We start from the raw sequence: 19567 nt of genomic DNA on the forward strand, positions 1-19567 counted from the left end.
TATAGAGCATGCAATTTTAAACAACTTTCAAATTTATATTATCAAATGTGCTTCATTCTTTTGGTATCTTTTATTGAAGAGTAAAGCTAGGTAGGCTCATAAGAGCTCAGGAGTGTGCACATGGCTATTGTACTCTAAGGCAGCAGTGTTTTGCAACATTATTTGTGGCTTTGTTATGGACGCGCGATAAATTAGCGCTCCACTTGTAATCTATACCTTAATGTTTAAAAAGCATTTAAAGGTGTGACTTTATTACTTTTGCAACACTGATTGTAAGCTAGTGAGGATGCTTATTTAATCTTCCTTAGTTGTGGCCAGTTAGGGGCAGCTGTAAAGGAAATCATTGTCTAGTATCTAACTTAGATAATTTACAGTATGTATTTTGAATGAGACCTAGTTTACAGAATGTAATTTTCAGTGTCTATAGGGACAATAGGACAAACCAAATTTTTGTACACAAAAATAATGCATTTTATTTTACCATATATCTATCTAGTATCTATCTATCTATCTATCTATCTATCTATCTATCTATCTATCTATCTATCTATCTATCTATATAGTATCTATATAGTATCTATCTAGTATCTATCTATCTATCTATCTATCTATCTATCTATCTATCTATCTATCTATCATCTTCTGTCTATAACTATCCATTATCTATCTCTGTCCATCTGTCTGTCTCTATCTATATCTTTATATATATATATTATTATAGGTACATTATTTCTACTTTTATATTACAGATGCAAGATGTCCCTTTTACTGTTGAAACAAGCTTTCTGATTTAAAAGACAAATATATTCAGATAAAAACATGTTAATTGTATCAGTCATCAATATATAATTCTATTTACTAATAATGCAATGCAATCGCATATACATTCATGTTTTTTCTAATAATTTTCAGTTATATGTGAGTTTACAGATTTTTTTTCTGTTTTAAAATAGAATTACCAATCACTTTCTCATGTATACAGTATAGTATACAGCAGTTTATTTTATGTATTATAGTATATAAAATAGGATTTACCTTGTTCCAATTTTCTGATAATAACACAAGCCAATAAGTCCTTGTACAAACATGATTACAAGGCACTACACAAGACATAAACATTTTGCTGAAGTAATAAAATATTAATACTTGTGTTCCCCTTCTGCTTTGAATTTATAAACAATAAACAGGGCTGGTACAAATATTTTTAGAACTCTGGACAAAGATACATGCATTTTTAACCCCTTAAGGACGGGCATTTTTTTAATAGACAACCCAAAGTATTGATCTAGGCCCATTTTGGTATATTTTATGCCACCATTTCACATCCAAATGCGATCAAATAAAAAAAATTGTTAACTTTTTTACAAAATTATTTACATACCACTTGTGCAATCATGCCACAGATGGTTGTAAAAGCTTCTCTGGGATCTCTTTTGTTCAGAAATAGCAGACATATATGGCTTTGCCATTGCTTTTTGGATTAATTAATTAGAAGGCCGCTAATTGCAGCTGTGCACCACACTTGTATTATTCCCAGCAGTGAAGGGGTTAATCAGGTAGCTTGTAAGGTTAATTTTAGCTTTAGTGTAGACATTACCTTCCCACCCCCTGATCCGTACTTGATCCCTCCCAAACAGCTCTCTTTCCTCCCTCACCCCCCACTGGTCACCCCCATCTTAGGTACTGACAGACAGTCTGCCATATGCAGTTTTAGACTTTTTTTTTTAGTTATTATTTTCTTCAGTGTATGATTACCCCCTTACCTTCCCATTTCCCTGATCCCTCCCAAAAAGCTCTCTAACCCTCCCCCTCAAACTAATTTCTGTCATCTTAGGTCCTGACTGCTGTCTGCCCATACCCAGTTTTCTATAATTTTCCTTTTTATTTAATAAATAAATAAAAAAAACTTGTTTTCTGTAGTGTAGCTGACCTTCTCCCCTCATTACCCCACCTCCTCCTCCAAGACTGTTTCCCCTACCCTCTATTCCCCCCTCCACTCTAGGACTCACCTCTCCCTCCTTCCTATTCCCCCCTCCACTCTAGGACTCACCTCTCCCTCCTTCCTATTCCCCCCTCCACTCTAGGACTCACCTCTCCCTCCTTCCTATTCCCCCCTCCACTCTAGGACTCACCTCTCCCTCCTTCCTATTCCCCCCTCCACTCTAGGACTCACCTCTCCCTCCTTCCTATTCCCCCCTCCACTCTAGGACTCACCTCTCCCTCCTTCCTATTCCCCCCTCCCCCCTCCCTGCCACTCTCTGCATCGATTATTTTTTGTAGTGTTGAGAAACTGTGAATCACTATTTACAGAGGCTTTCATTTTAAAATGATGCATTTACTTCAGTTTTTTTTTCTACGGACTTGTGAAATGCTTGTGCAATGCCGCCTCCTGCACATTCGTGGCTGATCAGCCTCTAGCAGGGGGTGTCAATCATCCCGATCGTATCTTACGACCGCTGCTTCTTAACTTATGTTTCCAGCGAGCCGGAAACTTCGGGGGTAGATTGCAGCATCCGCTGCTTGTTAAATCCACCCATTATATATATATATATATATATATATATATATATATATATATATATATATATATATATATATATATATATACTATATACTGTATACTGTATACTATATACTATATACTGTATACTGTATACTGTATACTATATACTATATACTGTATACTGTATACTGTATACTGTATACTATATACTATATACTATATACTATATACTGTATACTGTATACTATATACTATATACTGTATACTGTATACTGTATACTATATACTATATACTGTATACTGTATACTATATACTGTATACTGTATACTGTATACTATATACTATATACTGTATACTGTATACTATATACTATATACTATATACTGTATACTGTATACTGTATACTATATACTGTATACTGTATACTATATACTGTATACTGTATACTATATACTATATACTATATACTGTATACTGTATACTATATACTATATACTGTATACTGTATACTGTATACTATATACTATATACTGTATACTGTATACTGTATACTGTATACTATATACTGTATACTGTATACTTTATACTGTATACTGTATACTGTATACTATATACTATATACTGTATACTGTATACTGTATACTATATACTGTATACTATATACTGTATACTGTATACTATATACTGTATACTGTATACTATATACTATATACAGTATACTGTATACTGTATACTATATACTGTATACTGTATACTGTATACTGTATACTATATACTGTATACTGTATACTATATACTATATACTGTATACTGTATACTATATACTATATACTGTATACTGTATACTATATACTGTATACTGTATACTATATACTGTATACTGTATACTGTATACTATATACTATATACTGTATACTGTATACTGTATACTGTATACTATATACTGTATACTGTATACTGTATACTATATACTATATACTGTATACTATATACTGTATACTGTATACTATATACTATATACTGTATACTGTATACTATATACTATATACTGTATACTATATACTGTATACTATATACTATATACTGTATACTGTATACTATATACTATATACTGTATACTGTATACTGTATACTATATACTATATACTGTATACTGTATACTATATACTATATACTGTATACTGTATACTGTATACTGTATACTATATACTATATACTGTATACTATATACTATATACTATATACTGTATACTGTATACTATATACTATATACTATATACTATATACTGTATACTATATACTATATACTATATACTATATACTGTATACTATATACTATATACTGTATACTGTATACTGTATACTATATACTATATACTGTATACTGTATACTGTATACTATATACTATATACTATATACTGTATACTATATACTGTATACTGTATACTATATACTATATACTGTATACTGTATACTGTATACTATATACTATATACTGTATACTGTATACTGTATACTATATACTGTATACTGTATACTATATACTGTATACTGTATACTATATACTGTATACTGTATACTATATACTGTATACTGTATACTATATACTATATACTGTATACTGTATACTATATACTGTATACTGTATACTGTATACTATATACTATATACTGTATACTGTATACTGTATACTATATACTATATACTGTATACTGTATACTATATACTATATACTATATACTGTATACTATATACTATATACTGTATACTGTATACTGTATACTATATACTGTATACTGTATACTATATACTATATACTGTATACTGTATACTATATACTATATACTATATACTGTATACTGTATACTATATACTATATACTGTATACTATATACTGTATACTGTATACTGTATACTATATACTATATACTGTATACTGTATACTATATACTATATACTGTATACTGTATACTGTATACTATATACTATATACTGTATACTGTATACTATATACTATATACTGTATACTGTATACTATATACTATATACTATATACTGTATACTGTATACTATATACTATATACTGTATACTGTATATAGTATATATATATACATAATATTCTTTATTTATTTTAAACAATGTGCTTTGGTTACATAAGTCTATGACGCTCCTTGATAACTTGTATGTTTATTGTAATTATCTTTGCTCAATAAAAAAGGGAGCAGTTGCTGTTTAAAGTAAAAAAGGTCTTATTTGGCTGAATTATTTCCAATATTTATGATTATTATTAATATTTAAATACACATACTATATGAAGGCTATACCTATATTTGCATGCAAGCCTTGTGGGGTATATTATTTACTATCCACTTTCAAGCACATGTACTGTATTTAGTAATATAACAGATTATAGCTACCGGTGAGACTACACAAATACATTTTGTGAATGTATTTGCTGTTTTTCTCCATTATTGAATGATGAATTATGTGTTATTATGCCCTTTTTTTTTGGGGGGGGGGGGTAATATTTGATCTGCATATTTAATATATACAGTTTGGGCTATATTACAAGAGGAACACTAATTTATTGGCCCCGCGATAAATAACCGGCCATTACAAGTGTCTAGTTATCGCTACTGCAAGCTTGCTGTAGTTATTAGCACTCAGATCAGATCTCTGGTTAATTTTCTAAAAGTGCCACAAATGCCCCCAAGATAGAGGGTCTTTTATTTTTTTCTGAAAAAAAAAATAGAATATTTTTTTCTTAAAAAATACTACACTAGGCATTTTTAAGGGGTTAAAGATTGGCGGGTGTGTGGTGTTAGAAAAAAACGGCACTGTGTGTTCCCAGTAAATATTTATGTATATGCTTATATACATATATATTTATGTGTTAATATGTGACCTCTCGTGAGCGCAATGCTTCTGTAAAATGCGAACACGAGGTCTCATTCACATTGCACCTAACTTGTAATACCAGCGCACATTAGCGTGCACCGGTATTACTCAGTTGAGTGCAAATATCGCTTTAGCATAAGCGATATTTTGCGCTCAATACATAATCTGGCCCTTTGTTGGTTAAATCTAATTAAGGACCGTTTTGGATCTGTTGCTAAATGGACTCATTGCTATCTTTATCCTTCCCTAGAAATGTGACAAATCTAACACAGACACACTGGAGGATTGTGAGATTGAGGAATTCTGCACTCAGCTTATGCACCGACCAGAGCTTGAGGAGATCTTTCACATATACTCAGGAGAGGACAGAGTGTTGTCTGCTGAGGAACTACAGGAATTCCTGCAGCACCAGGGAGAAGAGGCCACTCTGGAGAGAGCACGGAAAATCATCCAGAAGTATGAACTGAATGAGACAGGTATGAAACTTACACAAATGAAACTGTCTATGAAGGTCCGGTCACAAGCATGCATGCACGCATGTGCAAACACATAAACACGCATGTGTACACACATGCACACACATATACAAATGCACACAAACGCTAGATGGTCTGTCAGTAACTATTGTTGGAGCAACATTTTATATATCATCCATATGTGTGGGTAGCAACTTGGCTGCATATAATTTTGCTGCTCCTGCTTGGAACCATTTCCACTTGCAATATGTATTATTCATCTTTTTAAATTAAATGTATCTTTTATTTATGTCACTCCTAGGGACATATAAGTAGCCCACAGCCTGGCACACCACTATGAGTCTCCACCATCCAAATCAGACCTTGCCTATCCCTCATGTTGAGACCTTATGCAGTGCAAGCTAAATCACTTCACTGTTTGGCAGAAAGAGTAAAACCACTGGTGTATGTGTGTGGCACAAAGAGGTTATTCTCTGGTGCGTGTGTGTAAAATGGGTTAATGAATAACTGCTCTTTGGTTGTAGCTAGACATGTGCATGGCGAAAAAATTCGGTTCAGATCGATTCGGATTTTTTTGAATTTCGGTTCGGAGCGATTCGAATTCGGAAAAATTTGAATCGATTCGGTTCGGATTTGTTTCGGATTCATTCGGATTCGAATAAATTCGGTTCGGTTTTGTTTCGGATTCATTCGGATTCGAATAAATTCGGCTGGATTCGGTTCGATTCAGTTCGGTTCCGTTCGGAAATTCGGAATTTCGGTAAGTGTTAGGTGGGATTAGACTAGTATTATGTACTAAATTCGGCTGGATTTGGTTCGATTCGGTTCGGTTCGGAATTTCGGTAAGTGTAAGTGTAAGTGGTAAGGTGGGATTAGACTTATACTGTACAATACTAGTGTAATCCATGGTAATCCATGGCCATCCGAATTTACCGAATAAATCCGAAGTAATTCGGATTTATTCGGTAATTCAGCAGTATTTTAATTCGGAAATTCGGTTCGATTCGAATCGCCGAATTTGCTGAATTTTCCGAATTTCCGAATCGATCCGAAACGAATCGCACATATCTAGTTGTAGCAGGAAGCAGTTTATTATGGATTTGTGTGGCAGGAAACCATATTTACTGTTCTGTGTATGTGGCAGGAAATGGCTTAATCACTGTTTTCCATGTGTCTGCCTGTAAATGGAAATTTACTTTGTTTGTGTGTGTTTGAGTGTTTGTATGTGTTTTGTGTGTGATAGCTTGTGTATGTACGTGCGTGTGTGAGCATGTGTCTGTACGTACATGTGTTTTATGCCTGCGCTCGTCGTGTGTGCGTTCGTTCGTGAGCATGTGTGATTACATATTTAGTGATTATTTCAGCAGTTTACTTCTGTTTACATAGCCTATTGCTCATAGAAATTGTGCCATAACTGAAATATTTTCCATAAATCTTAGGTATGACAAGATAATCATTGTGTTTGATTCCTACTAATGTGTGTGTGTGAGGGTGGCTGTGTGTAAGTGTAAGGGAATGTTAGTTGAAGAGAAAGTGAGGGTAAATAAGGATGTTAGTGAATAAATTAGTGTATCAGTGAGTCTGAGGGTGAATAAAGGTAAGTATAAGTGAGGGTGAATAAAGGTAAGTATAAGTGAGGGTGAATAAAGGTAAGTATAAGTGAGGGTGAATAAAGGTAAGTATAAGTGAGGGGGAATAAAGGTAAGTATAAGTGAGGGGGAATAAAGGTAAGTATAAGTTAGGGGGAATAAAGGTAAGTATAAGTGAGTGGGAATAAAGGTAAGTATAAGTGAGGGGGAATAAAGGTAAGTATAAGTGAGGGGGAATAAAGGTAAGTATAAGTGAGGGGGAATAAAGGTAAGTATAAGTGAGGGGGAATAAAGGTAAGTATAAGTGAGGGGGAATAAAGGTAAGTATAAGTGAGGGGGAATAAAGGTAAGTATAAGTGAGGGGGAATAAAGGTAAGTATAAGTGAGGGTGAATAAAGGTAAGTATAAGTGAGGGGGAATAAAGGTAAGTATAAGTGAGGGGGAAATATTTGTTAATACCAAAAGCAACTAAAAATTGATTTACTTGAATATGTTTGAAATTAGTAATTAAAATTGATTCAGATAAAGCATGCAATTGTAAACAACTTTCCAATTTACCTACGTTATCTAATTTGTTTTGTTCTCTTGGTATGCTTGGTTAAATAGGATAACTATGTAGGCTCAGGAGCTGATGATTGGTGGTTGCATATATATGCCTCATATTATTGGCTCACCTGATGTGTTCAGCTTGCTCCCAGTAGTGTATTGCTGCTTCTTCAACAAAGGATGCCAACATAATGAAGCAAATTATTTATAAATAATATGTGTGTATTTATACATGTCTGTATGTGTGTACACGTGAATACATGTGTACATATGTGCTTGTGTAATTATGTATGTACACACACATATATACTGTGTGTGTGTATATATATATATATATATATATATATACACATATACATATATACACACACTTTTGAGCCCTTCCAGTCAAATACCTTGAAAAATGCGAAAATACATATAAGAGAAGTGCTCATATTATTGGCTTACCAGATGTGTTAAGCTAGTTGCTAGTAGTGTATTACTTCTTCAACAAAGAACAATAAAAGAGTGAAGCAAATTAGATAAAAGAAGTAAATTGGAAGTTGTTTAAATTGCATTCTCTATCTGAATCAAAGAAAAATGTGTTGTTTCTTGTCTCTTTAACCCCAGCTTCATCCATTTGGATGTATACAGTATATACATTGTGCGGTACTTTGGCTATCATGCTGCAGAACTTATATTTATATTTATATACAAGTTAGAGCTTTAGGAAGCTCCAGAAGTCTCGGCTGTTAAATTGAAGGTAAACTTTGATGAATGAAAGCCCTTTTTTTTAAAAATACTATTAAAAACAGGGGCACTTTCATTCATCAAAGTTTAGAAAGCAGCCGTTTTGGTTAAAAACTTACCTTGTGACTAAAACATTAGTCACTTAATTTGCAGTAGCTTCGGAGAACATTATATACGGTTCCCATTGAGCTAGGAATCTCTCCCTATTGTCTAATTTCTCAGCCACCAAGCTAGCCATGTCATAATGGTATGCTATTTTCTTTGTAATATATGTAAAATTGGGTGGTGGTGTCTTCCAGAATTGAGCTATTCCAATTCTAACCACTGTGCAAATGATCATAATGAGTTTTCTATGTCTCTTTGGGATCTGTGTAATTGGAAAGTTTAATAGTGCTTGCTCAGGAGTCAATGTTATCTGTGTTTGAAATATGGAGCTAAGTAGTGTTGACATTTGGTCCCATATGCCTCTAATTTTACCACAATGCCACTACATATGCATACATGTACCTCTCTCTGGGCAGCCTCTGTAACATAACTATGTATTAGCAATTTCAGATCTACCAGATCTTGTGGTGTAAAGATACCATTTAAATGCTACTTTCAAAAAATTCTCCCTGAGGGAAGCGTTGGGTGAAAAAGAAAGACCCTGGGACATATTGTTATTCCATATTTTAATTCGCCAAGTGTTGCCTAAGTCTTATTCCCATTTTAATAAAAATGGAGACTTTACTTCTTCCGAGGAAGAGTTAAACAATTGGTATAATATTGAGATTTGGTGTTAATACGGTTTTTGGTTAGGCATAAAGATTCAAAGGTTGTGTTCGTAGGAGGTTTTTCGCTGTCTAAGACTTCATGCATTCTATGTTTTAGCTGCAAATAGTGGTACCAAATATTTGTATCTGAGGTGTCAAGTGCCGCATATTGATCAAACGTCATTAAGGTATCTTTTATAATAGCATCAGCAATTTGATAAAGGCATTTGTTTACCCATTTTTGTTGTGTTTGTACATCAATTGGAGTGTGTAGAGTTGTTAATAGAGTTACTCTTGATTTGTCCTGGATTTGGGGGAATGTATTCGTTAGAATATTCCTAAGTTGTTTTGTATGTCTGATTGCTATGAATGTGTTTTTTCAGGGGGTGTTTAAATACTTTGGGTGTCCATAACAGTTGATATAAGTGATCCACATTCATCATTTTAGACTCAATTTGAACCCATTGTGTGTCAGTATCTAATTTATACCATTGTAGACTCTGGGACATTCTTGCTGAATAATAATAATACGAGGTCAGATCTGAAACACCCATTCCTTCCTTATCTTTGAGTTTACACATACGTTTTTTATTAACTCTTACCTTTTTTCCCTGCCAAATAAATCTTAAAGGGCCATAATACCCAAATGTTTAAACACTTGAAAGTGATGCAGCATAGCTGTAAAAAGTTGAAAATATCTCCTGAACATCTCTATGTAAAAAAGAAAGATATTTTACCTCAAAAGTTCCTCAGTAGCCACCTCCCATTGTAAAGGATTTCTAAGCAGCATTTTAGTGTGTCTGTCCTGGGACAGCTGAAAGGATGAGCCTCGTGAACTCTCATATTATTTCACCAATTAGGTAAAGGAAGCTTACTATGAAATCTCATGAGAGTTAAGTCAAATCTCATGAGATCACAGTAAGAGTTCATGATCTCAGCACTGCTGATGCTGATTGGCTGCTGTTCATTTTTTTTTTTTTTTACCTGCAGCTGGGAGCAGGTGAAGTATAACTTTTTACACAGAACTTACTCTGCTGAGCTGAGGAGATTGTGAGGTAAAATATCTTCCTTTTTTACATAGAGATGCTCAGGTGATATTTTCCTGTCAGTTTTTTACAGTTATACCGCATCAGTTTCAAGTGATTTAGCATATGAGTATTATGTCCCTTTAAGATATCGTTTTGTATTTTGTGGAGTTCTGAAATAGGAATTGGGATTGGACGGGATCGAAATAGATATAGTAGTTTTGGTAATAAAGTCATTTTTGTAGTCACGGTCCTCCAATAGAATGAGAGTTTAAGTTTCAACCACTTTGTTATTAAACTTCTAATGTGTGAGAACATGGGTATATAATTGGTCAGTTGCTTATTTATACCAAATACAAATACTCTGTCTAATTGGACGCCCAAAACATAACGTTTATTAGTATTTTTTCCATTAAAGTGACAGTGTGGTAGCACAATGGGATTTGTTTATTTTTGTGCAATGATATTACTGCTTTTCTTGAATTGACCAAGTATTACTGTATGTTTCTACTGTTGTTCATAATCCTTGAATATTCTCAGTTATAACAGGAGCTGTGTCTCCATATGAATTTTGTAAAGTGGATTATGACCAAAACAAAATGAACATGGCAATTATAATTAAGCTAGCAAGGCAGCTTAATCCAATTTTGTACAATTTTTATCATGTGCAGATTTGTATTCTATATCCTATATCACCAAACTTGGTTCTCCAATTTGATTTGTATACCTATATATTAATCCTATAGCATTCCAAATAGGCTACAATAAAGTTAGATTCCTATTACTTATTACTGCAGAACACTGGCGAATAACACAGGTGCGATTTGATAAAATCTATAGTATATAGTTTCAGAAATGTATGAAAGAATAGTACATTCATTAGTAAAAAAAAGACACTGCTTACTCCCGCAATCCATATAGAGATCTGTGAGACCTTATCAATACACTTGGATTGAGTTTAAATATCAGTTTTAATTTGTAGGCGCTTTAAAAGTGTTAAAGCAAATACTATTGGATTGTGTGTAAGTATCAGTTAGGATTGACAGGTGCTTTAAAGGTTAGTCATTAAGCATCAGTTCTGTGCCCACATTAGACACAAGTCGCCTTAATTACAACCCTCAGGCCACATCAAGACAAGTTCCTATGTACTTCTTAACTGATTATAATCTAATTTTGTGATGTCATCTTTAGCATAAGTGTGAGTATAATTTGTCAACGTTTGGCAGTTCTGCCATTAGTCATTGCCCCTCCATTGAAACATTTTTAGGGTGTCGCTGCCAGTTACAGTTAAGTATCAGTTGAGCACTTCCAGAATAAATGTAACATTCTTTTCCATCTTGTAGAGAACAAGTTGAATGGTTATTTCAAAGAGCCTTGTTGCTAAAGACTATAGACTAGATTACAAGTAGCTTTTCCACTTGGGCATAAACATCGCTAAAAGTAATCTTTTTGCACACAGGGATTAAATCATGCTCTGTCATATGCATAATAGATATCTTTGGAGTTTTCTGTCCCTTTCAATAAATAAACTGTAATTGAACACTAACTCTTAGAAGTTGCTCTTAGTCTTGTGTATTTATCTGTGCTGTAGTTTTAATAGAAAGTAGTAAAATATGTCCACTCACAGGATATATTATAAAATGCTGGTACAATTAGCCAACTAGGGGCTTGTTTCCATCAAGGCCACAAAACAAAAAAACTGTAGTTGGAAGCCATTACGCTTATCAACCATTCCCGATGGTGTGTTTTCCATCATTAACGACAGGTTTCCGAAAACAAATTACGTGTCACATAGGAAATAATAAATCCCCGAAAAGCGCAAAATTTCACTGAACGCTCAAACAGTTAAAAACACTGCCGGAGGCTGTCGATAAGTCTCAAACATTACAGCATGCTAAACTAGATTTAAAAAAGAGGAAAAATACGCTTTTTGAAGCCTAGTTCCCATTGAGATATTAAAGTTTGCAAGCAATACAAGTGTTTCACTTTTTTTAAATGTGTTACTATATGTAATATTTGTTGCTGGCCCAGGTATAGGACTAGTTGGAGTTATGTTCCTATTTAAATATCTATATGTATTTACATATAAAAATATAATCAAGCACATAACTTCATCATTCCAAATAGGTCTATGCCTAGGGCAGCAATACATAATTACATACTGTATAGCAATAAATTTAATCAAACCAAAAAATGTTTTTCCTAAATAATTTTTTAAAAATAAATTTTATGTATCTTTGTTTCGTGACCCACATAACTCCTGTGTATTTTATCTAGAGGCAATCACAGGTAAGGAGTGCAGGCACTAAACTTATATAGTGTTAGATCAGGTTACTATAGCAACTAACTTAATATGGCACGATTTTCGAGAAATCCTGCGTTAGATGGAAGCGATAACACAACATTAACTTACACGAAAAGACAGACTGCATACATTGTGCAAAATATATTAATAGAAATCTGGTGCTAAAATTAAGCCATAAACTACTTTTAGCTGTCAGCAACTTTGGTAGCTTACGGCTCCAATTTAAACAACCCAATGGAAACAAACTGTTTCTTTGCTTTACCTATAAACAGAGACCCCCTCTTTTTATTGTTATTTTAATTTATAATTTTATTAAAGACACAGAATAAAACAGTATATTGAAATAAGAAATTCCAAAGTTCAGAAAGGTTATACATATAAGATCAACAGAGTGGCAATCAGTTGAATCATAACGTATATAAATCTCCAATGTGAAAAGAAGAAAGTGATAACTTCATGTGTTTCTATATTACTTGAAAATTGCTACTCAAGTTGAAGAAGCCAAAGTCTATGTAAAATCACTTTATGGGTCAGATTTCAAGTGGAGTGCTATTTAATGCTACCGCTCGATCGTTAACTGTACTAGAAGTAAGTAATAGTCGGGCTACACTCGTATTATAAGTTGAAAGTAAACTGTTTTCGCTTGCGCATTAACCCGACAAGTGCAAAAAGCCAAAGTTAGAATATTGCACGGGATAACCTATTCCCCCAAAGAAGTCAAAGAGGCAAAAAAAAAACTAACACCCTACTCACGCGCAAACCCGATCACATATTCTGATGTGCGCGAACCCGACATAAAATTATGAATATTTTACATTCCAATGTTCTTCACATTGATAAATATGTTCTATATATTCATAAATACATATTTCTATATATATCTGATGGTATTTTGGTTCCATCATTATATATTGGTATAGATATACACATACACACACACACACACACACATATATATATATATATATATATATATATATATATATATATAAAAATAGATAGATAGATAGATAGATAGATGATAGATAGTTGTGTGTGAATATCTATTTAGAAATACATGGAACATATTCTGTTATGTGCAGACATTGGAATGTTAAATATTTACAGTAAATGCATAGTTAAAACCTTTATTAATGAATATTGCATAATTATGTTTTTTTTCCCCTTCATGTTTTCATCTACTTAAATGCAAAAAACAATTTTTGCAATTATTTATTACCTGTACTTGCATATATCATATACCTGGTAGAAAATATAAGTTGTTTCTATACTATTCAATGCAGTTGCCTGGGTATGTTTCTTTTAATCATGGTTCCCATTTTAATATAATACATAAATGCTAATAAAAGTTTAATTTTACTACTTGATTTGCAGTAAATATTTATTTTATAAATAAGTATTTATATTGTTTTCAATCTTTTTGTAGAAGTTTGTAGAAGTTGCATTTTTTACACTGCTCCCACCCGCATGGAAGTATTATTTATTCAGTTGAATCAGATAATATAACTAATGGGAGTCACTTTGGTAGTGTCATTTGTATGTTGTGTACATTAGAAAATATCATAATCTAGCCTACATTTCAATTATAGTATTATTTTTTATTGCAAATTAGTAACTATTCCTACATTTGACACCCTATTAGAAACTGTTGATATTATCCTAAATTCAATGAAACTAGTTAATTAAACTAAAATCTCACTGAAAAAAACTTGTTGCAATGTGGCTGCTGAAAAATTGTGGAATTCATAAAGATTTGTAACCACCCCATCATATAGATACAAGTTGCAAAATTAGTTATATGTTAATCAATGGAGCCTCATCTATCCTACTACCGACACCTTCTCACTGTATATAATTCAGCTTTCAAGGATCACAAAAACATGTTCAAAACAAACAAATAGAAACAGCAAAAAACCTATAGAAAACAGTATACACACATATGCACAAAACTTTTTTGAAAAAGTTCAAGAGAAATAAAAATTAGACAACCTTGACTGCTTTGATATAGAAAGACATGACCACAAGACAATATATTTCACAAGGGCAATTCCTTTTTTTAAATTCTGCATGCTGAGTCAAATCCAGACCATTCCCAATAACACTCTAGAATGCTCACGGTCAGCCCCTATGAATCTAGCATATTGTTATAACTAAAGGCTTCAGGCTTTCAGAGCACATGCATGTTTTCAGATCTCCAGACTGTATATTGACTAAAGTGACTAATGGTGGTAGCTCAAGCTTTCAGGCTTGGATTTTTATAAATCACAGTCCAGTATGGCTTAAAGAAACATGACTGTCCAATCAACCACCTATTTAAGAATAATCCTGTTCATTCGGACATGGATAACTGCATAGCCTTGGGTTTCTGAATTATACAATTGTGTTGGAAATTACTTGCAACCTCAGTCAGGTCTACATCACAAGTAGAGCTCACAGGCTGAAATGAAAAATGTCTTTTATTGAAAATATATTAAAATTTTCAGACTATTCCAGATAAGTGAAGTCACTGTCTTACTATGAGATAAGACATGCTATTCTGAGTATCTTCTCCAGTTAAACTTAAAGGGACACTCAAGTAAAAATTAAACTTTCATTATTCAGATAGAGCATGCGATTTTAAACAACTTTCCAATTTACTTCCATTAACAAAATGTGCAGTCTTTTTATATTTAAACTTTTTGAGTCACTAGCTTCTACTGAGCATGTGCAAGAATTCACAGAATAAACGTGTATGCATTTGTGATTGGCTGATGGCTGTCACATGGTACAGGGGGAGTGGAAATAGACATAACTTTTTAAATTGTCAGAAAAAATCTACTACTCATTTGAAGTTCAGACTAAGTGCTATTGCATTGTCTTGTTATCTTACATTTGTTGATTATGCAAATCTACTGTGTTGACTTGTCCTTTAATAACCATTCTCACGCAAGTAAACATGAATAAGAGATACAATAGCTTTGTTCTCCTCCTGTGTGGAATGCAATATGAAAGCATTACAAACTGGAACTAAGTCTGTCCCACTAATCATGTCTGTGGGAATATGAGGATATACATTTCTCAGATTTGTCGTGGTTATAAACAAACTTGGTTCTATGATAAAATGACAATGAAAAAACTCATCAAGACAAGTACAGGTTTGACTGAACTGCACCACACTCTATCAAAGGAACTTTTCAAACAATTCCGTTCTCCATCAAATCCTTATGGATTATTTCTAAAGTCTTATAATTTCAGGTGTAACTGGGAAGATTTTTGTTTTAGGCTTTAAAATGCAAGACTATGCCCTGTTGGTCTGCCGTTAAAATAAGGAACAAGATTGGAAAAACAATCATTAATGCCAGATTTTAAGATCTTTCACTTGCTGTAGAATAGCTGGAAATCACTTGTCTTTGCATGTAACGTGTGGGAAGAGTGATTTGTAAATAGTTAGATTTTATATCCCTGTTCTCAAGTTGTTTAGGGCTATATCATAGGCTAGCTGCAAAATAGTGATCAGGTTTAATATTGACAGTTAATCCACCATAATAATGAATGGTTAATCTCATTAACCAAACAGGACTGGCAATAAAGAAATGATATACAGTGGGTATCCATATAAATAATTTGAGGCCAAAGTTGAGTAGAACCTATTGCCAGGTTTACCAGAAGAAGCTTTAGAATGAGGATTCTTCAATCAGACTTTGCATGCTTTGTGGGTTTATTTAAAGGATTTAGTTTTTGATTCTTGGGGTTTAGGTGTTAAAAGGGAAAGTCTGAAATATCAAGAGATGGCTACGAAGAGGGGGATCGTGTATAGGGCTATATTTTGGTGGGGTTGTGTTTTGAACTAGTTGTAGTGGGTGAATGATTTTGGATTGCAATTTGCAGCGGGTGATTATGTTGAGGGGACCATGTTGATTGTTTTGCAGTGCGGGAAACAAGTTAGGGTGTAATTTCAATACAAGAGATCTCACTGGGGGTAGTATTTTTGCAGAAGGGGGATTGTGTAGAGGGCCAGATCAGAAGGATTTATTTTAGTTGGTTGCATTTAGGGTTAATGTCTGTAGGGGACAGTTGTGTATTAGGTAAATTGTGATTGGGGAAGGTAGTGGCTATGGGTAATGGACTATAACACTGGAACCCATTCAGTATAGGCATCAGTGTTACAGCAGCTGGAGTAGGAAACTCCTTAGGTGATAGCACCCAGCTGTAAGCAGTGGTTTTATTGAGTGACTCACATGTAGATTATAAAATCTTTGGAGTAGGGATGGTCTCTTTTAATATTTTGTTTTGTTTAGCTTGTTTTATTTATTTATCTGTAGTTTTCCATGAATGTGCTGCAGGATTTTTCAGTTCTTTGCATATAAATAATAATAGTAATATAGCACAATGTCACTAAATAATATAGTTATATAGCACAATGATACTAAATAATATTAGGAACATAGCACAATGTCACTAAATAATAGTGGTTTCAGCAAAAATAGAGACACGATAGAATAAAACTGCTGTTGCTAATGTTCATAGCATCTTCATTATAATGTTTAAGATCTAGCTTTTCTTCTTTTGCAATCAATGTTATGCAATCAATGTAAACAATTTCAGTGCATTCTCTGCAGGTTAACTATAAAAGTCATATTATTTTTAAGATGACTTGGAAAATACTTAAAGTTTGCATAAACAGGCAAAATGACAAAAGCCACCACAAAAAAATGCAAAAGTGATTTGTTTGTATAATTTCTTTAATCCCAAACATGATAAACAGCTGTATGTGAGTCATTATTTACTAAATGTTGCAGCCAAACACTTAAAAAAAGTCCCACATTTATCATTAGAATACAACGGGCTAGATTACGATTGGAGTAAACGCATTGCATTAAACACAACATAAATACACTTAAAAGTACAGCTACTATAGTCATGTTCTAAATAGAGTTATTCTACTGAGGCAATAGACTCGACAGTACTTCCATGCTATATTACACTGACCTGATAGATCACAACCTTATACTGCACATAGTGATAACATAGAGACATACTATTCCTTAACACATAGCTTTCCTGAAGTTGGCTATACTACTATTGACAAAATACCATGACTGTTTAGTTATAATTTATGGGAGACTAAAAACATGCAGAGAGAAGCGCACTCACAGGAACGAACAACCAGCCCAATACTATTGTTAGCCTGTTCTATGGAGATTTACCACCTGGGTGCAGCTTTTTAGCCCATTAATGCTTTTCACAGAGTAGAACGTTCCTGTAGTATATCAGTCTGATTCTGCCTATTACAGTCAGTCCAGCGCCGAAATACTAGGCAATTCCTCTCTGAATAAGGAACACAACAACCCCAGACAATCATTTCGGCCTTCATTGGGCTTCGTCAGTGAGATGTAGCCATATTCCTCTAAGCACACTGAGCAAGGAGTCCATGTCTAGTTGCCCCTTTTTCCCTTAGGGAGACTAAATACATACAGAGAAGCACACTCACAGGAACGAACAACCAGCTCAATACCATTGTTAGCCTGTTCTATGGCGATTTATCAGCTGGGTACAGCTTCTTTTTAGCCCAGTAATGCTTTTCACAGAGTAGAACTTATATGATCATTTTTGCCCTTTTCTGTCGTGGCTGGAGGCCGGAGCTGCAAGGGAGAATAAAAGAGAAATCTTATGTATTAAGTGACAGCACAGGCCCAAATATATTAGAAGATATCTGCTTACTTATAACTTCTATATGGAAAAATGGCTCTACTATTTAACCTCCTCGATCTCAGTACTGGACCTAATTCCTTCAGTTTTCATTTCATACAGCCTGATGAAACCGTGCTGTGACACGGAGAAACGCGTTGCTTTTTTAAACTCAAATTTTATTAAACCTTTTATCTTTATACTCGCTGCTACACTGTGCTATTTCTGGGAGAATTAAGCACTGTTTCATATGTTATAGTACTTGCAGTGGCTATTTAATCAGCTTTCTTACATATGATCCATTAGGTCATAGCTGAAGTGACACCCTTGATTATTATTATCTGACTCCCCCTGGTGGGACAAAGTGTGTCTTTGGCAACAGCTAAGGAACCTGATCCTTCTGCAGTCATCCTCCCCTGGATTCCCCCTGGTGGGACTAAGGAGCCTTGTGATTACCTCTTGTGGGACCATCCTGTCTACTGCCTGAGTGTCTACCGGACGACTTGAGGTTCCGGTCCGCCTTATTGCACAATTGTGCTCTATACCACGTTAGTAGCTATTTGGCTATCTTTTATATTGTGGATCTTGATCGCCTGACCTGCACTATGTGGCGCCCTCTATGCTTTGTTTTCTAGGATATCGTGATTGTGTTACTGTGGCATAACACACCAGAGGAGCTGCCGAAAGTTTTTTGCAACATTTATTGGAACACATTATGGGACTATATTGTACACTGGATAATTCTGTTGTTTTTGGACACTTCTATTTTATTTTTAGCAATTTTGTTCTTTCATATGTTCTTTCATATGTTTTATCATCTTATTATCTGATATTTTTATTTGACATTCACACTCCTGACACGATCAGGACATACACATATATATTTTTTGGCTCTTTTCTAATTTGAATCTTCTACTTATGAGCCATATGAGGGAAGTATTATATAGTTGATTTTATCTCTTCACTTCACTACTTATTCATTTATTTATTCAATATTTCTTGGAGCACTTTTTGATTAATCTCCAACACCTTACACACTTTGAATATTTGGCGCCTCTTACTTATCACCAGCTA

At 33.9% G+C, this 19567-nt stretch overlaps 1 protein-coding gene across 1 annotated transcript in view; it reads left to right on the plus strand.

The window, feature by feature from the left end:
* Nucleotides 1–19567, plus strand: part of PLCD3 (phospholipase C delta 3) — a 319734-nt gene that overhangs the window by 139187 nt on the left and 160980 nt on the right. The window contains exon 5 of the mRNA XM_053699833.1: nucleotides 5655–5880. Coding sequence (XP_053555808.1) covers nucleotides 5655–5880 — 226 coding nt within the window. The remainder of the gene's footprint in view (nucleotides 1–5654; nucleotides 5881–19567) is intronic.

Source organism: Bombina bombina, chromosome 1, assembly GCF_027579735.1.
Source record: "Bombina bombina isolate aBomBom1 chromosome 1, aBomBom1.pri, whole genome shotgun sequence".
Lineage (NCBI taxonomy): Eukaryota > Metazoa > Chordata > Amphibia > Anura > Bombinatoridae > Bombina > Bombina bombina.